The sequence below is a fragment of the Micropterus salmoides genome, unplaced genomic scaffold (genome assembly GCF_014851395.1).
Source record: "Micropterus salmoides isolate LMB-PRFRI ecotype aquatic unplaced genomic scaffold, ASM1485139v1 Ms_hic_scaffold_6, whole genome shotgun sequence".
NCBI lineage: Eukaryota > Metazoa > Chordata > Actinopteri > Centrarchiformes > Centrarchidae > Micropterus > Micropterus salmoides.
The window spans coordinates 16,853,673-16,880,725 of record NW_024044348.1 but is presented as its reverse complement, the minus strand read 5'-3'; the positions used below and the strand labels follow the sequence as shown (position 1 = coordinate 16,880,725).

Genomic DNA, 27,053 nt, shown 5'->3' with positions numbered 1-27,053 from the left:
CCTTAATTGCAGTGTACATTGCTTGTGAGTCTTGCGCGTCGGGTCAGCAATGTCCTCAGAACTTCAATTCAATGCAAGCAACCCTGTCTTCTAGAAATTACATTCACCAGTAACTTTTTCGTGTTAAATTTATTTAGCAAGAAACATAATTACATAGATTATGTCTAAAAAGATTTAAAAAACGGTACCCTATAGAATTAGTAGTGCTATGGAGCGGGTTCCATTTTCTTTGTACCACGTATGAGCACGCCCACATGAGCACATGGGCAACATGATTCACATCCCACCACTGGTTTGAAATAAGTTGTCAGTGCACGTTATGCTGATATGTTCAGTATAAACATTTGCGACTTACGTAACACATAATAACCCATAAAACCTGTTTTCATAATGTGGATTCAAACATAATTCAGGTGCACTAGATATCCTTCAATACGTATTTTCTGTTGCCAATTAGTTGCATATGACACATAATTTCTAGGAGATATGTTTGATTCAAGAGTATTGCAAAGTCGGATCTCAAATATGCAGTTACCTTTGGTTTGGGCCTGGAGAGAGGTAACTCTAACAGGCCCTGTTCAAAGGACATAATAGGGAGAGCAAGGGCGAAAGTACCATTTTTCAGAAAAACATGATTTTAAAAGATTATGTTGTAGACAGTGATATATTTTTGCTGTGGTCACTAACTCAAAGGTGTGGTCTATCAATATCAGGTGGTATTTTGTACAAATGACTTCTGTATAATTTCACTTTAAACATAAGCGGCACATTGTTACTTTCGACCCATCAGTTGGGTTGAAAGTAACACAACTAGATTTTTTGTGTTTCCCTTATTCTTATTAAATATATGTGACTATGACCTTGTAATATGTATTTTGTCCTTTATCTTTGCAAAAAATTTATAAATTACATTATTATATACATTACAACTTCAAAAGTAACCCAACATATACATGATCAAAATGTTTTTTATTGGCAATGTCAATCAATTTTATAAAACATTTCTCTGAACAATATGAAAATTAATATTCATAAATAAATATAAATTCTCAAAATAATGCAAAAATAGTCATGTTTCTATCCAGCTGTTTTTATACGTAATTGCATGAAAACATCTGGCTGAATCAGACTTCTGTCTGTCTTTCTGACCCTCACTCTTGGAATAATCTGTTGGTATAATATAACATAAACATGTTTCAATACATGCTGCAACACGGAGAAAGTCACCACATTAGCAGCGGGACAAAAGAAACACTTGTTACTAACAAGTAAAGTAACAAGTGTTACTTTCGTCCCGACAGGAACTCCTGACATATCAACACGATTTATTTTTCCACTGAAAAACTTGACAGGGCAAACTTCAGGGTGTGTTACAGCACTAAAAAATAACCTGTTGATTAATCATTACTGTGACATATGAAACGAGAGACACAACTTGTAATTCGAAAAACAGTACCGCTTCAGAAATTTACTTGCTGTGCTCGAAAATCGTTTTCCAAAGACGGCCGTGGGAAACAATGACGAAATCATGCGATGTTTGGCAGCTCCATCAAGGGTTGCGTGCTGTCACAGCTTGTACTGCAAATGCAGTCAGGGCTCTGAGAAAATCGCCTTGTTACTTTTGTCCCATGTTACTTTTGCTCCGGTTTTCCCCTACTGACCTACTAGTCTTGTAGGGCTTTTCATACAGGAAATGAAGCAACTTGGCAAACACATGGATGCTTCATTCATTCTTCACACACATTCGATGCTTTATCATCTTTGTAATTTTAATGGCTGCCTTTGTGAGACTAATGCAACTTGAAACATTCTTTATAGCTTGTCAAGTTGTTTGACAGTAACAAAATATAAACAAATAACCACAATTGACCAGACATGCATGGGGACAGGTTCAAGATATGTCTTGGAAAGTTGCCTCCTCCCTTTAGCAAATTTCCACATTACATAAGTATGTCTACTACCACACTAGCTGTGTATAAAAGCCTTTGGAGAGTGAAAAATAATGTCAGGCAGTAGCCTCCAAAGATCTAATTCCAGACACAAAGAATATGATTCTTAGGACTGTTAATGTAAGGATATGTGGTAACTTAACTCCATAAGAGGATCTTTGATTTATTCTCTCTCACATTGTCTCTGCCTCTTTCCACCGCTGTCAGTCCTAGTCTCGGTCTCATGAGCAGGCAAGTGTCAAATCATTTATTTCATGGTGGGACTGGAGGTGGAGTACTCTTTTATCACATCCCAGCTGACATTAGCCTTCAGCCTCTGGCCCCTTACATCTCACTCTCTAATGTCCTCTCAAATAGCAAGATTCTCCCTAACAGAGTAACTGTAAAATACAAACTCTTTCCTCAACTCTGCAAGCACACACATTCCTGAAATTACAATTTGGGTCACTAGATTTCAAGACCCGCTCTTGCTGTGCTATTTTAGATGTTTCAGTGTAGAGATGAGACAGCACTCTACACTGCTTTCTTACCTGCACACTATCAAAGATTGCCTCATGCTTGGTATCTAGGTGTCCTGGGTTGCACCGTACATCTTTCTCCACATTACATAACATGACAAATTTGATCCCAGTGGGAACAAGCTAATAATACTCCAGAGTAAATGGAGAAATGCTGAAGTGGGTTTCAAGCAGCTTGTGTAACTCCTAAAGCCGTGACTATAACAGCGGTGAGCTGAGAGCATTACTGTCACACTGAACCCCATTAAACTCACAAATGAAATGTTCCCAAACACATTTATTGTTACCAAATCTGATTCAATCACCATTGATGAATTATGCACTACTGATACAACTCTGTACAGTGATTCAATATCAGCACAATAATAATGAATTGTTTTCTTACACAGAACCAATGATGATTAGGATGCAGATTTCAAACATTTCCATGATTGTGACAGATTTCTTCTGCTAGAAAAAATGGCTGTAAGTTTGTACATGCAAGATATTCATTCATTCAGTGAAGTTCACACATGAGATTTTCACATATGAGATTTCTTTTTGGTTATTGTTGAGCATTAAATTCCCTGATGTTTGTTATTGGGTCAACTTGCAGTACATGACAGCACCCTTGATATTAAAAAATGCTTCCATGAACATGCACTGGATTGTCGATCAGTTGGCTTTAAAGGAATAGTTAGACATTTTGGGAAATTCACTTATTCACATTCTTGCTGAAATTAGATGAGAAGATACCACCATGTATGAAGCTACAGCCATGAGACGGTTAGCTTAGTTTAGCACAACGACTGGCAACACGGGGAAGCTAGTCTTGCTCTGTCCAAAGGTAATGAAATCCACCTACCAGCACCTCTAAAGCTCACTGTAGAACACATATGTTGTTTGTTTAATCATTAATTAATAATTAACAATCATTAGTGAACTTTATATTTGCTGGTTGGTATTTTTTTTAACCTTACTAAGCTAAGCTAATTCTCTCCTGTCTTTAGCTTCATATTGAAGTGGTATCAATCAATCTAACTTTTGGCAAGAGAGCATATTTTCCAAAATGTAGAACTACACCTTTAAGGGGCACTTCATGGTAAACTGCACATGTTTTTGTCATTTACTATCATGTTGATTGAACTATAGGGAAAACCCTTGTAAAGTCACAAAACTCATCTGGAAACAATTTAGAGCAATTGACAGCATGAAAAACATCCTCTTTATTGTGTGTCACTGCTATATCAAAGGCCTGTCAATTTTGACAGAATTACATGAATTACATGAACTGCAACAATTTTATCATGAATGAATATATAGCCTGCCTGCTGCGAAAGGCGCTTCTATCTCATTTATATGTATATTATTATATCGTCAAATTGTACAATACAGAATTCCAAACAATACACAAGACTTATAGCTGACACACTGATGAGATCATTCTATTACAAATACATTATACCCTGAAAAGATAAGCCGGCACAGTATATCGGGTCTGCTATAATCATAATGCTTTTTATACTAAATCTCTGTGTTTGGCATCCCATTCATTTAGTCTATACTGAGTTAATAAATACACACATGATTCTTTCATTCACAGTTGCTTAGACAAAAATAACTAATATTATAAAACACTAAAAATAAAACTTGTACAGAATGAACATTGTCTGACACGATGCACAATGCAAATGACTCACATAATAAATGATAAAGTGCATTTCTCATACTTGAGGCAGATTATTATCACAATAGATTCAAAATAGATGCTGAAAAATAAATATATGTAACACCGCAGAATCAAATCTATGGTAAGAACTGTTCCATTAACTGCAACATTTGTAATCCACATTATTCCAATGAGGTGTAGCAAGATTTCTAAACACACAAATAACACACTTGTAAATTAACAGATGACTAACCGACTAATGATATAAAAAAACAGCATTAACTGTGTGGTTAGTGTATTTGTCAGTGCAGTTCTGGAAATGCAATAGGTTTGGTTCCTGAAGTTGTTGAAATGCTCATAAAAACCCTCTGAAGTAAAGTGTCAGGAAAGAGGCTTGACAATAGTCGAAGGCAAGACAGAGAGGCCAGAGGACAGGATGTGGTTTGTTGTGGCACTATAATGGCCCTTTCCCTCAAGACCCATAGTATGTGGGTTTGGTTCAATCCTGAAAACTGCTTTATTGTGCAATGGAATAATTAGACAAATGTGGATGGAGGTAAAAAATGTTGAATTTGATTTCCGTTTACAATTCTCAATAACAAAGATTGCAATCTGTTTTAAATATCTGGTTCAATATGTTTGAATGAACTATTTTTGTTAAATTCACATGGACTTTACATTTGATTTAACGGAATAATTCGACAGTTGTGGACATAGAGTTGATACCACTCTCATGGATATACGGTAAATTTGAAGCTTGAACCAAGAAACAGTTAGTTTAGCCTAGCATAAGACTGGAAACAGGAGGAAACATCTTCTGGCTCTGTCCAAGGCTCGCACATCTAAAGCTCACTAATTAGTATAGTAGCCAGCATCTCGTTTGTTTGTTGTACAGAAAGCTAAGTGTAAAAAATAAAAACAGGTTGTGCTTTTACATCCAAGAAATACTACACTATATTAACATAATCTCTCGTAAAACCACAACTCATCCAATGCGTTAAAGGAGACCTATTATGCTTTTCCATATTTTATGAATTATCTACAATGTTACACTGTTCCCCCTGTTCTGAATGCTCTGTTTTGAACAGCTATTTCTACCAATGGCTCGGTATGATGTCATTTCCATATATGGTAATTTGCTCCAGGCAGAGAATGCTGGCGACACCCACATGCAGCCCCATCCCTGCGGCAACCTGGGGCGAGGTCTTTGCTGACAAAACGTAGCAAAGCGTTTTTTTAACGGTTGGTTCCCTGAACACGCTGTTGTGTACACAAGCACACTGCATTTCCGTGCCTTCTTAACACTGTTGTGTTTACAAATTTGTTGCAGCTGATTGGGTAACACCTGAGACACACCCACCAAACGGGAGGAAACATACCTCGAAGCCCATTGCAGAACGTTGTGCAACGTTGCAATGAAACATGTTGTTCAATCCAAAAATGTTGCAAACCGTTGCAAAACGTTTTGAAATTGAACTCGCCCATGGTAAACACATAAGACAATGGCCAATCAGAAGACAGTGGGCTTTGTAGGGAGGACCTTAAAGAGACAGGAGCATCTACAGCTTGTTTCAGACAGGGCCTGCATGAAGTCCCAGTATAAGAAAGAAAAATGTTTTCTTTGAATCATGCAAAGCTACCATAGAGGAGTCACAGAACTACAATATAGGACTGGAAATGCAGTATAATAGATCTCATTTAAATAATGAGATGCAGGATTTGTTACCTTTGGACATAGCCAGTGTAGTCCCCTTATTTCCAGGTTTCATGCTAAGCTAAGCTAACCAGCCAAGGGTTCCAGCTTCATATTTACCATAGAGATGTGGCATCTATCTTTTTGGCAAGAAAGTAAATACGCATATTTCCCAAAATGCCAAACTATTCCATTAAATTCAAACTTACTGGAAAGCAGCCACAAAACATTCGCTTGTTGCTGTTTGAATGTGCTGTTTCAATGCCTCAGGTCTTCTCACCATGTGGGGGGGACTGTTCTCGCTGAAAGAGCAGGGTCACACCCTTCCTGAAGCGGTGGTCCCTGACACTGTAGATAATGACATTACAGCAACTGTTTCCTGTCAGGATCCAGAAGGCAAAAAAGGAAAAGTTACACCAGGTGTATCCCACCACGTTACCGAGCACAAACACTGCGATCGGAGAGAAGGATGCTGTGAAGGCGAATGTTAGTATGCCAATTGTCTTGGCAGCTTTGATGTCTGAAAAGGAGGGCCTGTGAGGGCACCCTCCCCCTCCTCCTCCTCCTCCTCCTCCACTACCTCCTCCTTGTCCTCCTCCATCACTCAGACTCCCCTCTGAGAGCAGTTTGCGTTTTCGGGTGTACCGTCGGATGCTAGTGAAAGACACAATGTTAACTGCTAATGTGCCACCTAGCAGAGTGAAGTCAAATGCTGGGAATAACAACAAAATGTTGGCATCAGGTGGCAGCTGGCTTCCAAACAATAGTGGGGTGTAGTTACACATACGACTGCACTCATTGTACTCCAAAGTGAAGTTGCTGCTGAAGATGAGGGGCGCAAGAGCCAGCAGGAAGCTGGCAGCCCAGGAGAGCAGGATGAGAAGCAGAGTTCGTCTCCGTGTCACCAAGGCATCCTTGTGGAGTGGCCGTAAGATGGCCACACTTCGCTCCAGTGTCATGAGGAAGATGGTGCTGATGGAAACAAAGGTGCATCCAGCGAACACTGGGCCAATCAACATGCAGGGCTGCCAAGGGCTCACTTGTCCGCTGTGAGAAGAGGAGGTGGCAAGGGAAGTAGAACTGCCCTGGTACCAAATAGGAGGAACGCTGGTCACCATCAGAGAGATCTCAGTGTAGACAGAGAAAGGGACTACGAGGACACCAACCATCATGTCTGCCATAGCCAGAGACACTGTCAGAGAGAGACAACAAGAAGAAGAGGTCTAAGGAGAAGCATCCAGGCTTTTTCTTTGTCAGTATATTTCCAGCTATAGCGTAATTAAAAAGTGCAGTGTTTTTAAACTTGATTTTTCACTGTAATGTTAGTATTTTGGATTAAAATTGAGAGGAGTCAATCAGAAGAGGCACTGTAATAAATTACCAAGACTAGATATTTGTAGGTTGATATATTTTCTTTAATTTATTGTCAGAGTACTGAATATCTTCTGGAAGGAACTGTCCCTGTTGATTATCATTGTGGAATGCATAAGCGTAGCAACACTGATTTACAATTGGCTGTTCAGTTTAAATAACCCTCTGAAATGGAAAACATTCTGCAACCAGCAAGCATTTAGTGGTAAGATGGCAAAGAACATTTACCTTTTAGGTATCCCTGTGGTGTTCGCGACTGCCTCGTTTGCACAAAGACAGTAAGGGTGACCACATTTCCAACCACGATGGCAAATGCAAGGCTGACCATGAACACCACTGCCAAGGTGCGATTGAGAAATCCACAGCAACAGAGGGTACAGAGGGGTGCCAGTGACTGGCCTGAACCGAGTCCTGCCTGAGAAACTGCAGTCAGGTTAAACGAATAGTCTGTAGTTGGCAGCAGAACTGCTGTGCTCCCAGGAACACTGACGTTGGGAAGCAGAGCAGTCATGGCCTAAGATAGACTGTTTTTACCCCTTGTGATGTGTAGCTGGTAGGGCCACTCAGGAAACCATGTCTTGGACTGAGAAATAATCCTAACGAAAGAAAAAATAATTATCATTTCCAAAATTATTAAAATGCAAAGGACATTGCAAGTAAATATTTCACTTGTGCACACTTACTGTACAAAAGCAAATGCATTATTACCAGATTTGTTTTTTTCAAGAAATGGAACCCAATTGGTTTTGTTTTACATGGGCTGATTTGTGCAAATCTTCTCTACTAATGGAGATCCAGCTGTTGAAAGAGACCAAACTTTAATATATCACCAATCAAGAAATAGTTATAGATACTATAAATACTTTTCTATTGCAGAAAATCACATTCAATTTGTAATTTCTCAAGATTCATCCCTAAGGGCAGACATTTTGACCGTCTGGTGTTTCAGGGCAGAACATGTTAGCCCCTTTTTTAATGGAAATCATTAACACTTAACACTTTGACTTGCCCTCTGCAGTGTGTTTCGGCTGCAAATGTCTGCATCTAGGGTAATCATAGTGATTCATATTAATTGCCAAAACCCAAAGCACCATCTAGTCTTGCTGGATGGCTTTTAGCTTGAAACCCATCTCCTGTCAAGCTAGTCATTTATTTGGAGTTACTACTTTGTAAAGGTCTTTGCTTTTGACCGATATATCATCCTGTACTATCTGCATAACAAAAAACAACTCATACACCTAGCTGCTATTCATTATGTTGATAAATGTGAATTTCATGGCTGTACATTAAACATATCTCCAAAAATAGCTTGTATTTATTGTTTTACAGTAATGCCGTGTTATATATTTAGCCAATCACATAATCCAATAATTTACTGATCTTTTGGAGAGCTAAACCTGTAAACTCTTGAAAACATTAGGGTATGTGCCATGTTTAAATGTGTGGGGATGTGGTGTGTTAATGTTGCAGTTTACCCTACAAATGTTTTAGATAAAATTCTGAATTCCTTTAGATTATACAGTCTTTGCTGCAAAAACAGGCATATACATGGTGGTCTTGTCTACAAAGAATTCCAAACAGAGTATGGACAGTGATTTTTTTTACATGTGTGTCCTGGTTACATGCTGTTCTTATGCCCTAACACTGTTGGAAGCACCCCGATGCTGTCAGTACCCATGTAGTAACTTTAAATTCAGTACCAAATGTCTTTCTCAGCTGACAACTAAATACAAGGGTCCTTCAATCATTTATGCTGTTCACTGGACTGGAGACTAGGAAGGTACACACATCCAAGAAAACAAAGGGTAACAGGAATGGACATATTCAGACCAGAGCAAAACCAGACCAAATCCCATGTTCTCACTCTGGCTCTGGGCGCAGAAACACAGTCAACGAAACATCACAGCTGTCATCAGCAGTGAATTAGCCTCTGAATAATGAGACGTTCTTGAGATGCACAGAAAAACACTTGTGGGTGTGCGTTCTGTGACCAGCACATTGTTCAGGGTTTAATGCAGCATCAGAGGATTTGCATACAAAAAGACAGAAAAATTTGTCTGACCTCACAACTGTTTGATTACTTTGAATTTGAATATCAGTCTTATTTGTACAAGTCAGTTTTATTTGTACAGCCTGATGTCACAAATCATAATTTGCCTCAAGTGGCTTTACAATCTATACAACATACAACTTCTGTCCTTAGACTCTTGATCTGAATGAGGAAAAACAAAAGAACAACAACCTTTCAATAGGGTACAAAATGGAAGAAACCTCAGGAAGAGCAACAGAGATCTTGCAGAGTGGTGCACAGAGAACAACCTGCTCAATGTCAGCAAAACCAAGGAGATGATTTTCGTTGATTTTAGGAAAAAGGAGATACAGAAGACACACACCCCTGTCTAAATCAGTGGAGGTGAGGTGGAGCAGGTGAACAGTTTTAGGTTCCTGGGAATCAACATCACAGAGAACCTGACGTGGTCATCTCACATCTACACGCTGAAAGCTCAGAAATGGCTGTAGTACTTAAGGACTTATTATCTTTAACAGAGGAGTAAAATAAAGAATCCTGAGTGGAATCAACACAAACTGGCATGGGATTTCCACAGCCAAGAACAGCAGAGCTCTGCAGCAGGTAATTAAAACTGGTACCCATCTACCAAGCATCAGTGATATAGGTGAAGTAAGGTGTCTGTGCAGAGCCCAAATGGAGTTTTTCACCTCTTTTAAAGCCCCCCTCCAGACAGTTTTAACTGCCGCTTTTGGTTAACGTTCTTTCTCAAACAGAGAATGGGGGTGTGGTTAATAGTCAGACGTAATCAATTACCATGACAACCAAAAACTGACCGGCTGGAGAGTTGCTGTCAACGATATGCTGTGTTAACATCACTACACTGTAAAGTTAAGTACACTCTACTGTCTGGCAGGAGTAGCTATTACTTACCCATGATAGAAACTAATGTGTGCGTATTAGCTGTAATCATACAGTCGATGGTCCTGTCACGCACTGCACACAATAACTCCCACTACGTTTTATGGTGCGCTTACTTTACCGCGGAGGTGGGGGGGTCTATTACTCTGTTGAACTATATGTAAAGACTTCTGATTTCCTCCGGCAATGCATTGGTAAAACAGCCGTCAGCAAAATGCATGTTGCAGACTGCGACACGTTTTCTGTCATCTGTCCTCCAACACCACATGCACAAATGCCATAGTGAAAATGAACAGCACACTAAACCATGAGGAGGAAAATAAAAATAAAATGAAGACCCTCTGTTAGCCAACTTTCTGCAATAACTATGCTAGCTAACTACACCTGGCTAACTACAACTTAGTTAACTTAGCTAACTAAGCTAGAAAGACAAACCAACAATCAGACACAGAGAGACATACCAACTGTAAGTTCAAAGTAAATGACATGATAAATTGGTTAGCTAGCTCACAACAATGTTTATCGGTTTGATGCCTTAACAAGGCGTGACGGCGTTATAGTTTTTAACGAGGAATGACAGTGCACCTGCGGAAGCTTGGAGAATGACATAGTAGTATATAGTCATACGTCACCACCCTGTTTTAACAACTAAGCAACTTTTGCAACTTTGAGCACAAAATTAAGCTATTTGTCAAAAAATATTTGGCGAACTATGTGGGTAATCAACATTGTAAGGAAATGACTCAGAAAAATATGAAATATCAGAGAAATGTCAAAATACACTGGAGGGGGGCTTTAATGGACTTTAATGAGCACTGCGGCCTCACAGCAAGAAGGTTCTGGGTTTAGACCTCGCTCAGCCCAGGCCTTTCTGTGCGGAGTTTGCATGTTTTCCCCGTGTTTGCGTGGGTTTCCCCCGGGTGCTCTGGTTTCCTCCCACCAAGACATGCACGCTAAAAATCCATAATTATGCCAAGTAATCATCTTATCTTTTTCTTCAACAGGAACCACAGGGGGCTTCATAAGCAAGCCGCTTATCAAGACGAGCCCTCACTGTGAGTCTCAGCCCCCAGGTTCCTAGCCGCTCCGGCCACCAAAGCCTAAACAACCCCCTTCATCCCTCCATTCTTCACCCCTTCATCCCTCTCCCCTTGTATTTCTGTATTTATATAAAGATCAGCTGGCTCTCTGGTGCAGCCAGAACAACCTAGAGCTTAACATGCTCAAAACTGTGGAGATGATCGTGGACTTCAGGAGGAGCCTCCACACTCTGTCCACCATCACCAACTCAGCCCTGTGTCTGCTGTGGAATCCTTCAGGTTTCTGGGATCCACCATACCCCAGGACCTAAAGTAGGAGCCCAACACGGACTCCATCATCAAGAAGGCCCAGCAGAGGATGTACTTCCTGCGCCAGCTCAGGAAGCTCAACCTGCCTAAAGAGCTGCTGATCCACTTCTACACAGCCATCATCCAGTCTGTTCTTGATTCTTGATTTTATTACTGTATTATTGTGTTATTGTATTATTGTATAAGTAAGCAAATCATGTGCATTGTCCAATCCAGAGTCAAATTCAAATTCAGCAATAAAGCTGATTCTGAAGGGAAACAAAACGCTGGCAGGTGACAAAACATAAATAAAAAATATAACAGAATGTAATGAATTATTGTATTGTAATTATTGTATTTCATTTGCTCTTATTGTGCGCCAGGATTATTCAGTATTTTCATTTGTTAGTTAAAATCCTTTGGTGCAAACCATTTTTCAGAACATTTTTAACAAATGCTTTCAAAAAGTGATCAGCCATTTCAGAAAGTGATGGGGACATGTCCTCAGCGTCCCCAGTGTAAATGACACCTGTGCTTGTATTTCTGGCGAAATCCCTGGACACTTTCTCCTCTCTCTACTTTTAGTGTGTCACACAAACGATCAGCACATGGTAGGGTAGGGTTTACTTTCAAAGCTCTGTTGCGTCATCATCTGACGCTGTTTGTGTTCTCTTTGTGCCCTTTTGGAGCCAGGCTTTGTATGGTTTATGTAATGTTACTTAGACTAGCTACCACAGAGAAAAGGCAAGAATGGGCAAAACAACTTTACTTAGAGGGTCAAAGGCCCTATTTAATTGAATTTTGTACTAGTCAAATTCTGTACTAACTCGAAGAGTGGCTCAGTAGAGTGCAGATCTCTGCCAAGCCTGGTATCACCAAATGGTGTATGAGTGACACACATGTCTTAAGTCATTTTGCATGTTATTGCAGTGCTTTTTTTGTGTCATTTCACACCTTTTAGTCCCAACTGACTTATATTGTGTACATACAGCATGTCATTTCACATGCGAGAAAAAATTTCAGGTGACATAATATAAAGTGCAACAAAGTCACATAGGGACAAGGTCAGGGTTGATGGATGGGTCAAACCAACAAAGGACTTTTACCCAGGAGACAGCTGTTTGTGTCCCATGTGAAACCCTGTTGGTAACTGCCACCTTTGTCCAGGAAAAAACGTCTAAAATAACATACCTAAAATGAATCAGGAAGATGCATCTAGGCCAAACATTTGGCCTAGATGCATAATGGTCTCATTTGAAAGGTCAGAAGCTATGGAATATAAATCCATTGTAAATTAACATTTATTTTACCATTACAAACTAAATGGATACGCAATAAAGAAAAATATGATATTTTCATCCTCGCCTGGCAAAAAAGCTATATTTCTAATGCAATAAACCATCAAAACCATCATCGAATATATTATAATGCAACTGAATATGGTAAAAGTAAGTCAGCGGTTGTAATGGTATAGGTATATTAGTTTCTTTGTTGTTACTTTGATCCAGCTAATTAGTCTATAATTTTGATGATTTGAGTGATGTGAGCTATACATCTGATCTCAGGGATTAGCTTTGGTTTGAGTGGTTGAACATAAGGATACGTTGTGATTAGAGATAACTGGATGCTTATAACTACATCCACGTACAGTGCTCACAGAGCAATTTATGTTGTGATATAAGCTCATTTTGATGCTTCGTGTTTGATGTGTGTTTGATGTGTGTTTGGTGTGGATAAAAATGCTACACAGAGTTGTGTAGCATGGATAGGGTGATGCAATACTAGTTTCAGACATGAATTTCTCATTTGGATTTTGCGCGAAAATTGCATGCTGCCCCCGGTACAGGGGGTGTCAGGACTCAAGTTAACTTGCGTAACACAACCACGAAATACAGTCATAAATTTGCACAAAAAATATTAGGCTGATCGGGTCCAGAAATATTTGAGCGTTTGGAGAGTCGTTCATGAGTCTGTTCTCTGGTAGTGGGAGAAAAGAAAGATCTTCTCATTATCAATTCCCTTTCTGCGTTTTTCTATGCCCTTGGAGATCAGCAGATATACACACACACAGCCAAATGCATGATCTCTATCTAATAGAACACATATAAATATAATAGGATACTACTATAACTTGACAAAACTTTCATATTTTTTGAACATATTTGTTTGCAGCAATGAAAATTAAAGGGTAATAAAATATAATTAAATAAAGTTGAAATTAATTCATTCAAGTTGAATATTTTTCAAAGTGTAAACATATGGGTACAAAGTAATCTGCACGTAATATGCACTCTGTGCATGCGTTGGCGTCTGTAGCTACCTGTCGGAAGCGCCGTCTTAAACTGGACTCTTATCCAGTTTTAATCCACACTTTTTCGTTACATTTTTTATATCGTTTTTTTAACTTAAGTTTTTCAACTTAAGTTTTATGTGGGTCAAGGATTTTAGTCATCCGACATGGATTTTGGATGGATTAAACTAGATGACCGTAAAAACGCTATCAACGCTACTGACCACAACAAAGCTCCGGCGGCTATGCTAGCCGAGATAACTCTGCCCCCTGAGGACTGCACACTCCTTAAGAAAGCGAACAAAAAGATTACTGACCTTATGGAAGACATCCGACAATTTTCAGAGGAACTCAAAGAGAAAGATTCCCTGCTGACTGGCTTTATGGATGTGGCTTCAGTACAAGCCAAACAGATTGTTTCTCTTCCAGGACACCATGTTATGGGACCCCACTACCCTTCCCAGGCTTTCCTCCTGCTCAACTCTGAAGCATCAGTCAACCTGGGCTGAAGTGGTGGTCCGTGGCTGCAAGAGAGGCTCGGATGGGGCTGCCTCTCCTCCGCACATCGGCCTCTCCAACCGCTATGCAGCCCTGTCTGACGACACTCCGGTACATCCAGCGGATGCACCTGCGGCTTCGAGTCTCCCTGATACGGATCTCTTTCGGCGGACAGTGCCTGCCGACACTGTTGCATCTCCTTCACTGGCTACATCTCCCGCGCTGGGCCGCCGGTCTGCTGCTGGGCCTGATTGGTGGCCGTCATCCTGGTCAAAAACCTCCACTTCCCGAAGTAGGATCCTGAAGGAGGCTGTGATCAGACGCTCCGGAGGCCGTCTCTACCCTGCACCGGCCACACTAATAATTGCTGACTCCATAACCAGAAACATCCGTTTCTTTAACGCTACCACTCACTGCTTCCCCGGTGCCACCACGGCTGACATTTAAAAAAAACTCCAGGACCTAATGCCATTGCTCCCGTCCTCCATCACAATGGTGATAGTCCATGTGGGAACAAATGACACAGCTCTTCAGCAGTCTGAGCTGACAAAATCAGATTTTAACCGTCTTTTTAACTTTTTAAAGCAGTGTGGAAAGTCCGTTTTTATCTCTGGTCCCATTCCCACAGTTGGTCGCGGTGCTGGCCACTTCAGTAGACTCCTTGGCCTCCACGACTGGCTCCAGTCCGCCTGCAGGGCTCATCGTGTGTGTTATGTGGATCATTTTAATATTTTCTGGCAAAGAATGTCTCTTTTTAAGACAGGCGGACTTCACCCAAACAAACGGGGCTCAGAAATGTTAGCTGCTCACATACAGCTTGTGGTGCGGTCCACACATGACTTACGTGAATAACTAATCATTCATGCAGCACACCTGGACACACCACCAGTCACTGGACAGATCTCTGCCTCACTGCCACAAACAACTGTCTCCACCTGCTGGCATGTAAAGCCGTCTGCTCCCAGCGCTGTTCCAAAGACTTCTATTCCTGTCATCATCATGCATAGACCAGTAAACCGAAATGTGCACATCCCACACAGAAATAATAGCAATCTCTTAAGGATTAGGACAACTGCACCAACTCCAGCACTTAGAACAAACTCATTTAAAATGGCTTTCTTCAATGTGAGATCACTTTCAAGTAAGACTTTTATCTTAAATGATTTTATCTTGTCTGCAAATCTAGATTTTATGTTTTTAACTGAATCCTGGTTGCAGATGAATGACTGTAGCCAGCTAGCTGAGCTGTGTCTGGTTCAATATGATTGTTTTAGTCAACCAAGGGTCAGTGGTCGTGGTGGTGGGCTAGTGAGCGTGTATAGGAAAAATTTTAAATGTCATCAAGTACGCTGTGATGAATTTAACTCCTTTGAAGTTCTCACTCTTAAAGTTGGACCCTGGAATGCTGAGTTCACTTAACAACTGCCTTTGTAAAGTTAAAAAATGGATGTCAAATAATTTCCTCCAGCTGAACTCAGAAAAAACAGAAATCCTGGTCATTGGGTCCCATCTGCTGATTCCCTAGTAAATCACATTAAGCCTGTGGCAAAGAACCTTGGTGTTTGGTTTGATAGTAATTTAAATTTCGAGCAGCACACCACAAAGCTTGTTCAATCATGTTTTTATCAACTTATCTTTATTAACTTTATCAACAGCAAAAATTCGAACTATGTTAACTTTTAAGGACACCAAGGACATTCTATTGATCACTTTTAAAGCTCTTCATGGCCTGTCGCCTTGTTATATTTCTGAACTTTTAGTCCCATACACACCAGCACGTACCTTGAGATCCTCGGGCAGAGGTCTGTTGTCTGTTCCAGAGTCTCGACTGAAAACTAAAGGGGACAGAGCGTTGCTGTCAGGGCCCCGAGGCTCTGGGACAGCCTGCCTGAGGAAATCAGGTCAGCTGAGTCAGTGAACTCTTTAAGTCCCTTCTTAAACATACTTTTATAGGAGAGCCTTTCCCGATCTTATTTGACTTTATTTTATCCCTTTTATTTTATTCTATTTTACTAATTTTATATTTATCTTAAACGTGTATTTTAGTCTTTTCAATGTTTTCATGCTTTTATCTTGTATTGGTTTTGTATTATTGTCTTTTGGGTATTATTGTCTTTACACTTTGTACTTTGTAACATGTTTTTGAAAAGTGCTCTACAAATAAAGATTATTATTATTATTATTACAAAGTGATCAAAAATAATTACTAAAGCCATTTTCAGACTCTAACATTGCTGGCCTCATCTAGTCAAAGGGATGGCTTTTTGTCATTCAGACAAACAACAGAGTGAACCTGCAATGCACCTCAACACATAATAAGTGTATATGATGTATGTTTATGTGCAGCCTTGATCGCGCTTCTAAAACGGTAGAGAAAATCATAGTGAGGTTCATGAATGGATCTCCAAGTGAGAGTTTCCAGATCAAACTCCTGCCCACTTAATGGCCAAGCCCTCTTTTTCCACAGTAGATTACCAAGTCTCACGTGGCTGCAGTTTTTGGCTCAGGTACAGAATGGGATGTTCCTCTTCAGGGTCTCCTTGGGCTAAAACTGCTCTAAGGCCGACTGCGAATGCATCCATTTGTACCAGAAATCTTCTGGTGACGTCTTGACTCTTGAGGACATGGGAAGAGCACAGGTAGGCTTTCAATGTGCTCAAGGCGGTTGAAAGGTCGTCTGACCATGTTACTGGGTTCCTCTGGTCCTTACTTGGGCTGCAATAGTGCACAAATCACCTGTACCAGCCTGCCAAACTGGTCGAGGGCAGTTCTGGATAGCTTCCACCATATCCACTTGCGGACGCACCTCTCGAGTTGGTAACCTCCCAGTTGGTAACCCAGATACCACGTCCCCTGCATTTGGAAGGGTTAAGCGTCAACCCCGCTTTCTTGATCCTTTCCAGTACCTGTGACAGGTGTTGGACATGCTCCTCCCATGTGTTGCTGAAGATCACCACGTCATCGAGGTAAGCTGCGCTACATTAGTCACAACCCTGATGGACTCGTCCATCAACCTCTGGAAGGTGGATGGTGATCCGTGCAATTGAAATGGCATCACAGTAAAAAGTCCAGCTGGTGTTATGGCCAGCACAACTCCTCCAGGGGCACCTGCTAGTAACCCTTACAAAGATTAAGGGTGCTAATGTACTTTGCAGCTCCAATTTTCTCCAGCAAGTCATCTATTCTTGGCATGGGGTAGGCGTCAAACTCTGAGATGCAATTGAGATTCCTGAAATCAATGCAGATGCGGAGAGAACCATTCTTCTTGAAGATGATGACCACTGGGCTCGATCACTTTACAGTTTGTTTGTTTTTTACAGTTTTTCTCAATTGCTTAAACACTACAACTATTTCCCTAAACTACACACAAACCCCTTCATTTCTGATTGCCTACACCATGTGATCATTGAGAAAGCACTACCATTCAATATTATTCACTCAAGTCAGCACAGGTTGAGCTCAATTAGCACACAACTACCCAGTTGGAAACACAAAGGGACATAATTGATAACACACCAATCAGAAGCTTCAATAGATAGATAAAAGGGCCGAGTCAGTTCATTTAGTTTTGGAACTATGGATCCAGAGAAATCTGAAGGAAGAGATGTAGGACACCAGAGAGGAGGAGGAGAAAGAGGACGAGGAAGAGAAGGAGGACAGGGTAGGGGAAGGGCAAAGGCAAGGAGACAAGCGGTCTGAGATGAAATTCGTGCCACTCTGGTTGACCATGTCAGTGTCCATGGTATGACTATGAGGGAGGCTGGGCAATGAGTACAGCCAAACTTGAGTCGCTTCACCGTTGCCTCGATCGTAAGAACCTTCAGGGAGGAAAACAGGTGTTTCAAACTACTCTCTACAGCAGTTTGAGTGCTTTATTCTTTGTTGTTACAACACATACATGTACTGTAGCTGGTGCACTATAGGTAATAATACTGTAAAAAACAAATGCATCAAATTGCCTCACATATGAACAGAGTGTCTGTATGCTTCCATTTTGTAAAAATAATGTGTTACAGTAATCAGTTCTTCTGTTTTTGTAGGACACAGAGACGTCCAACTGGTTTACACACAGTAGCTCCGCTTTAATCTTGAGAAGCTGCAGAGCGGCAGTCTCTATTCATTCAACTTACACTGTAAATTTCCAGCTAAACTGAGGCTTTTTGAAGACACTTTCTCTCTCTCGCCTGTCATTCACCGGAGTTTAACGTGCATTACAGCTGCCGACAACTACGTGCACGTCGCAGTTCCTCGCGGGTCTATTTCAAGCAGCCGGGTATTTAAAAGCAATAAATTATTCTTCACAACACCGTGAAGCCGGGTCTCAGTCTCTTCGGCAAGTGTTCCTCTTCCACCACCACACACACGCTATGCCTACACATGCACACTGACGACCCAGGGTTAGGGTTACAATTTTGGATTTATTCACACACTTTAAAAACATTTATTGGAAGTTTTATTCTTTTTACATGTATATTTACAGCATTAAACATTGAAATGTATATTATAATAGGCTGTATATTAACTAATTGGGAGAAAACTGGTAGTTCTATGTAAAATCAGACGTTGAGCACCCTCATATCGCCAAAATGGCATGATCCTTGTTTCACTGCGGAGCTTTGACTGTGAGATTGACAGTCGAATCAGGCTCTGCCCATCGAAGCATCGAACCTTCGACTATTGGGTGTCAGCCCTATGTTGAAGTATGAGTTTTTATATTGTATGAGATATTACCGCCACAGTATAGCAGTACAGCAGTTTATACTGTAGCACAAAGTACATATATGGTGGTCTTCCTTTTGTGCCCTCTTGAACTGTTTTTCAGGGTAGTCATTAACTCTACTGTGTTTCATGTGTTTTGCAGAGAATCTTTGCGATTGAAGGCCAACCTTTTCTCCATGATATTATTTTTGTTGATGAGGCTGAATTTAACTTGACAAAAAGAAAGAGAAGTGGGAGGAACATAATTGGCCATCGGGCTATTGTGAGTGTCCCTGGCCAGCGAGGACGGAACATCACAATGTGCATGGCCATCAGCCAACGAGAGATACTTCACCACGGTGCCATTCTTGGACTCTATAACACTATGCTTCTCCTTGGTTTCCTTGATGGTCTAAGAGAGCGTGTGTTCCAGATTGACCAGAGGGAGCCAGCACAACCAGAGCAGCGTCACTCCGTTGTTGTTTGGGATAACGTAAGCTTCCATCGCGTTGCTCTAGTCCCAGTCACCCAAGGTTTTCCAACATCTTTCTGCCTACATACTCTCCCTTTCTAAACCCGATAGAGGAGATTTTTTCAGCATGGCGGTGGAAAGTGTATGAACGAGAACCTTACATCTGTGTTCACCTCCTCCAGGCCATGGAAGAAGTCTGCCTATACGTTTCAGTTGATGCATGCCAGGGGTGGATCAGGCATGCAAGAAGATTTTCCCCCTGCTGCCTGGCTAGGGCTAATATAGCCTGTGATGTAAACGAGATTTTCTGGCCTACCCCAGACCAAAGATGTGCAAATGTACATTTGTTGTCTTTTGTTGTGTTCATCATGTGAAAAGGTTTTTGAGGGGGAGAACCACAAACACCATTACTAGTAACCAGTTTTTGTAGTATTGTTTTGAATTTATTTTACCAGTGTGTAAACTGTGTTGCAGTGTATGTGTTTTAAGTGCTTGCGTGTTATGTCTGAGGGCAAAGTTTGGTTTTTCAGCAAAATTAAATGGTTTGAGTGGAAAGCTTAATTTTGACCTAAAAATAGGTTGTTTGGGGAATTGGGTGAGAAGCTGTGGATTTGTGATTAGAGTTTCGAGAACAGTGTCAACTGAATAGAGTTTAAAAAGTAATAAAATCCTATCATCAATACGATCGGCGATTGTATAGCAAGATTGAATATTTTGGTGGAAAACTAATGAAAAACGTTGTCAGTGAACATTATCTAGAAAATGTCATCGGACTGCATTGCGCGTCCTACAAAATGTATTTGCTGTTGCAAATTATTTAAGCGTAATTTATAGGAAACCCATGTCTGTGTCCATTACCCCAGTGTAACTGTTTCTGTTACACATGGTACCGTATTGCTCAACTTCCCAGAGGACCCCTCTGGTCCCAGTGTTTCTGCATCCAGCTTGCCCACTTTTATCAGTCAATGGCCTTGAAATGACCACACAGTATGGGTCCCAGTTGGTTGCATTTATGCCTCAGGTGAGAATGTAGCTTAAGCAGGCAGGCTGTGTCAGATGACTGCCTGATTGCCTGATTGATACTATTTTTGTAGCCTGTTGGCTTGGTATGTACTTGGTCATCATACTAGCATTCAGGGAGGACAGCAATGGAGTATGTTTTTCTGTAGTCTGTATTCAATAGGCAATGACCTCCATGTACAGACAATGTAGTAAACATCCTGCTCAAGCATGCTTAACTAAAGGCACAGCTGAGGCTCCCTATAACCTTGTATTGTGTTGCTAACGTATGTATGCTGTATGTGTAAAAATAATCTCACAGTGATTGCAATATCAATTTTTTTCCCTTTTCTTCTGACCTTACAATAAACCCAATATGTATTTTTGATGTGATTATCCTTCCCTTTGCCACATAGTGGGTTTGCACATTTGATGAAGGTGGCATATATTTGGGCCTAATCAGACCCTAGAGACATCTAACTCATCTCTTAATTTTAATACACCAATTTAGGATCTGGGAGGGGTAATGCTGCATAAATATAAATATATAATATAAAAAATATATAAATAACTGTAACACCAATCACAGATGTGTAGAACATATGAAAATCCACTGTTTAACCATGTTTTACAGCTGGGGTCTCTGAGACCCTAAGCAGAAATACATAGTGGACTTCTGAAACCTGTTGTCAGTTCAAAATCAAGTTCATAAGCACATTTTTTTTATCATTGTTTTAAAAATTATTATTAAGCTGATAAAACAATGTAAATAGACCACAAAAAGAGCATTGTGGTTAAGAAAGTATTTGGCTTTTTTGTTGGTTGCTCTGTCTCAAACCAATTAATACTGGCTTTTTAAAACAATGTCAAAGATCTTTATGGTAGCTTTTGTTTTCAATCTTTAACCATACATTAACCATACAGATTCATTAAACATTTATGCTTCAATTAAATGCAGTTGTGGGTTTTGCAGAATTGTTCTCTGTTGTTCTGGTTGGTGAAAGTCAGATTGTGGGAAAATCCATCTGCTTCTGTGCTTCTCGCTGCGCCATGGTATTCACTTCACACCTTTGACGTAACACTCAGCTGCAGCAACAATGCCAAATTTTCATCTCTCAAAGCGATCAAGGCCAAGATTTAAAAGCAAGTGCTTGAAGGTGGGTGGGAGCGAAAGGCGAGATATTTTGACGTCAATAGTTTATTCTTTGGCTCTGCTTCAGCTTTTTATGTGGATTATATTATCCATGAATCATCCAGCTGCATAGATACAATTACAGTTTTTTTCCAATTGCTAAGATGCATCGGTCAAAACTGAAGCTGTCATTCTATGCAGTGCTGTAAAATAGTCTCATCTTCTTCTTTTCTGTATCACAATAACATGCTCTGTCAACATATTACAGTACATATAGTCAAAGCGTAACTGTGAATCCTGTCCAATCCCTTGCAATGTATAACTCTGTACTGTTGAAATTGATACATGCCATACAGAAAAAGTGCAGCATTGTTCATTTTCAATCATTGTCATCCAAACTTTAGCCATGGTTTACCAATAAAAATAGTTTTGCAAATGTTAAGGATGATTCTAGAAATGTACCAAAGAGACTGAGAAAAACTGTAAGACATCAAATTTTCACTTTATTGACTGTACTATAGTATATTTAAGAAGAATGAACCAGAAATGCAGAAATTTGCTTCAATATCCTTTATTTTTTTCTATATCACTGCATTCAGTAATTTACTTGTGAAAAAAAAAGTTCACAGTAAAACTGGTACCTGAAACACAATGACCACAACCTGTAATTGATGACTGAGAAAAACTGTAAAATATAAGCACATTTCCTACTCTGTATTTATCTGTCCAGTTACTGCAAAAATGCAAGATATTTGCAATCATTCTGTTTTGAATGTGTTTTAAACAGTTTTGGACACAGTGTCTTAGCATTTGTAAAATGTGCTGCAGATATATATTGTTTTGCAGGTGGTGAAGTAGTAAAGAGAAGAGAGTTCATAGATTTTGGAGAAAGTGGCCATTGAATGCATTTTGTGTGAAAGCAATAAAAAATGATTTTCAGTTTGGTCCACATACACTTCTGTTTCGGTGACTGTGTAAAGCGTTTTGACAATGTGACTTCAGTTTTGACCAGTGCAGGTTAGCAACTGAAAAAACTGTAAGACAACTATGATGTGCAGTGTAAATGGGGAAACAAATGTCTAAATTATACACAATTAACACTACTTGCTTGCAAATTGTTATTCTAACAGCTTTAGACAATTATTTCATGCCATAACAAAGCAATGATGGCACAGGTGGTAAAACAAAAGAAATTGTGTTTTTGGGAGGATGGAGGATGAACCTCATTAAAGGGCTTTTTGCCTTTACCTTGAGTGAAGATGACAAGCGGAAGTCTTCCCTGTGGCAAGACCTCAGGCGTAGTGAGACAGGCAGCTGACAGCAAAGACAGCACGCGCACATGCACGCACGCACACACACACACACACACACACACACACACACACACACACACACACACACACACAGTTCTATTGTTATAGACATACAATCGCAACATCTTCACAATGAGCAGAAATGAGAGAGATACCTCTCTCAGAAAATTAAATTAAATTACTACACATGTAGTACATCCATATGTTGGTATTTCTTGAACAACAAAATAAGGCTGAATGATGGTTTAACATTGTGTGTGTGTGTGTGTGTGTGTGTGTGTGTGTGTGTGTGTGTGTGTTTGCACGCGCGCATGTGTGTGTGTTTGGCTTTTGTAAGCTGTGTTCCTATTTTCGCCACAACTTGCAACCTCAAGGTACAGTTACAGGTCAGTTCTGGATTATAAAGAGCAGGCAGGGATTTACCCTCAGATGAAATTGAGACAACTGCAGCCCCAAAACCCACCATCTTCTCTAATCTCAAAAATATTGATAGTGCTACATGAAATATTAATATTAATGGATTTTCCCGCTTATTACTATGCTTTGTCTTACTTTGATTTGAGGGACAATCATGCTAAGTTTTGGAACTATAGTGACCATAATGCTTTGAGAGTAAACATGAAATATGGAGTTAGCTCAGTTAGTTAGCAGTGGGCTATAGCTTGAGCCCCATTTTTTTAAACATTTGTTTACATGTTGGCAAAATGGCACCATTTAAAGCATGCCAAATTAGCTATTAGCAGTTCCTGTTTGCACTGTACCCATGGATGTACAGACAACTCTCATTGGATTACTTTGATACTGAATGATTCTCAGTCAAGTACTGGAGCTCTGAGGAGCATCTTTTATCTACGATTGGAGCAGTTTTATTTACGATAGAAATTGCAAGTCACACTCAATCAAAACATATGTGTATTTTGACTGTGTGTTGAGATTTGACTGAGGTATGATTCTGAGAAAGAGTATTTTGGATGATTATGGATTTTGATGAATTGCAGAATTTGGGCACTAAGGGTTTTAAAGAACCTTAATTGATACCAACTCGTGTCTTCATTTCAGAGGTACCCTCGGGTTGGAGTGAACCAAATTAAAGATTATTTATCGATTTGGATACCACTTACGATTTTTATGCTTAGTATTATCAGAAGCCAACAGGGGAACAGAAACCAATGGATGTTTTTTTGTCTCTCTCTCTATTTTTGTTATTTTCAACATAAAAAAGACTGAAACCAACAATGTATTACTGATTCTACTTGCACTGGGACTTGTGTCCCCAAACTATTAAAAACACATTAATGAGGTACAACATTGCACTGGGTGACATGTTACTTCATTATGACCATGAGCACTGTAGTTTGTTTCAAGTCAGTTCCCCACACACCGTCTCAGTTCTGTCAGAGTGCACCAAATGTGGATTAATCCACAGCTGAAAACAGTCCCAAGAAATGCACTATTTTCTTTGTTTGAATATTTTTTGCACATTATTGGTTGCCCTCAAATAAGTTTGGAGATGACAAATGTTTATATACAAGAAAATGGGGTGGGAGACACAGTTACTTTACAGAGCAAAGATTTAAATTGAGACACCTCTTCGTTTCACATGAATACAGAGTAACAGCTTGGGTGGAGGTTGGTGTTTAAAGAGAAGAAATGTGTGTGACAGCAGTCACATTACTAGATTCTCATTGGCTGACAACATAATCTTCATTATTTTATTATGAAAACAGGGTATTTAAGTCAAATACTGTCTCACTGGTGGGGAGTTCGTGACTGTGTAGGAAAATGCAATCAACCTCTTATCCATTTATTAAGTATGTTAAGGGGAGTGAGTTTGAAACCACCGCTAAATAAAACAGAACACGGTAAAGAGTCTAAAGCTGTCGCTCTGTGAGGTTGTACTTGAGCTAAATGCTAACGTCAGGACACTAACATGCTCACAATGATAATGTGAGCTTGTTGATGCTTAGCAGGTATAATGTTTACCATTTTCACCATATTAGTTTTTTAGCATGCCAACATTTGCTATTAGACTGATTGGATGAAAAGACATTTTGACTTGATTATTGTGCTAGATAAAACAGGTAGAGGAGAAAGGGTTTTACAATTCATCTGGTCACCATGAATGTGCCAGAATTCAAAGCCTTCCATCCTAGGAAATATCAGTGGATCACCATCATTAGAGTGCATCATCTGGTCACCATGAATGTTTGTTTAATATTTTGAGCCAATCTTGTTGAGCTATTTTACCGAATAAGTGAAAACTTTGACCTGATGGTGGTGCCAGAGGAAAAGTCAGGGGATTATCAAAATAATTAGAATGTATCCTCTAGGGACCCTCAATATCTATATGGCAATCCATGCAATATTTTTCAAGATATTTCACTCTGAATTCCAAATGTCAGTCTAATAGTGGTGCTACAAGAAAAGTTATGGGATCCCCAAAGTCATTAGGATTCATCCACTTGGGACCATGGATATCGGTATAACATTTCATGACAAACCATCACATAGTTGTTGGGTATTTTAGTCTGGCTGGTGGACCCACCGATAGACCATGAAGTCTTTAGCCATGCTAGCATTATAGCTGCATACTACCATCAAACAAGTGTTCATTAACCATATTTGATCTCATTTGCCCCAATAAACCTGTTCAGAAACCAAACAGGGGGCTTTTACTGATGCCTACATTTAGTCGTTCTCTGAGGATCATTGTGCTGGAATAGCTGCATTTAAGTTTACGTTGTTGCTCATGCGAGCAGTGAATTTTCTTTGACAGGGCTGTGTCCCTGAGTGACAGGTCAGGCATATGTAGGAAGACTGTGGGGGCTTGGTCAGTGCTCTGAGGCCAGGTCGCCCGATGCACAGAAGGGTCATGTGCAGTAATAATGGACAGACTGGCTCAGACCCGCCTGAGGCCGACTGCCACAGCACATGAACAGAAAGACGGCTTCACATCTTGGCCTGTCATCCTGTCTGTGTTTGTTTGTCTTGTATTTGTCAGAGAAGTGCACGAGCAACACATAACCAGTGTTACCTTCTTGTTATTGTTGTTTTATATTTCCCTCTATTAGTGCCTCGCTTACAGTTGTGGGAGTATTTTTGTACTTAGGTACATGTGGAGACATACAAGAAACAAGAGGATAACAAATTTACAATGAATTTACTCTGTAAGTGCTTTTTTAATTACAAAGTCGATATTGAATAATTATGTACAAACAGGGTACCAGCAGACTTGATATATACCTTTCACCACAACTGTATCATAAAATGAGTTAAACAGCATGTGGCATACTTAAAAAAAATGCAAAAAACATTATAAAAACATGAATATACCCTGTAGCTACATTATAATTACAGTTAAAAGGGGCAATTGAACAGTATTTAACATCCCAGAATTTCCTTTCTTCCCGCACAACATTATTGTTGTTCCCCAGTAACAACAAAAATCTTTACATTACCACTAACACTATATTTATGTAGTACAGTACACAATAAAAAAGTTTTACATTGTAATTTCCCAAAGTCATTTTTTGTAAATACATCATAATTTTAAAATAAACTATAATATAAATGTATTTATTTATTTATAATATTTCATTTCATTATCAAGACTGTTACTACTGTGTTCCTGCCTTGTTATCGAGTAATATTACTATTTTACCCTGTATTTACTAAATAGGTAGTCAGAGATTATCAACGCATTATTTCATAACCTTCATAACCTGCATTTTTCCCTTGAACTTGCATATAACTACTTAATGCATATTTTATTGATACCCTGCATGCACTAAATAATTACACAGTAACTTACGAGCTGTAATTTAAAGCATTGCCAAATTTATAAGGTTACAGTTGATTTGATTCCTGAAACTTAATGCATGTGTGTTTGTGTTTCTGCACTTGTGTTCTCTCCATCCTGTCAATGAGCACCAGTCTAAATTACATACTGCTAGTGGATGTCACACCCACTTCACTTTACTAAACAACAACAGCAGCTTCATGCCTGAACAATCAAACAGGAACCCACCTGACATTTTAATTCTCACATATGCAAAGGTTGAGATTTCTTTTAATGGAAGCAGTTTGATGATGCTGAAGTGTTTTCTCAAATCACTTCTTTCTAAACAGTCGTTCTTGATGTATGGAATTGCAAAACAATTGTAACTGCAACTGTTGCAGAGAAAAGTGCAATTCAAATTCAGCACAGAATTAAGT

General features: G+C 39.7%; 1 protein-coding gene across 3 annotated transcripts; it reads right to left on the bottom strand.

Annotated features, from left to right (window-relative positions):
- Positions 1–2,729: 2,729 nt before the first annotated feature.
- On the bottom strand, positions 2,730–27,047 carry LOC119890334 (beta-2 adrenergic receptor-like). Of its 3 annotated transcripts, XM_038701560.1 has the most exons (4): positions 22,774–27,047; positions 7,888–7,977; positions 7,408–7,775; positions 2,730–7,000 (listed from the first exon to the last, which is right to left on the bottom strand). In XM_038701560.1, the coding sequence occupies exons 3-4, from the start codon at positions 7,688–7,690 to the stop codon at positions 6,075–6,077; spliced, it is 1,209 nt and encodes a 402-aa protein (XP_038557488.1). In that variant the 5' UTR covers positions 7,691–7,775; positions 7,888–7,977; positions 22,774–27,047; the 3' UTR covers positions 2,730–6,074. The 3 variants fall into 3 exon arrangements, with proteins under 3 accessions (XP_038557488.1, XP_038557487.1, XP_038557490.1); XM_038701559.1 differs by having other exon boundaries at positions 7,408–7,977; XM_038701562.1 differs by lacking the exon at positions 7,888–7,977.
- Positions 27,048–27,053: the final 6 nt, after the last annotated feature.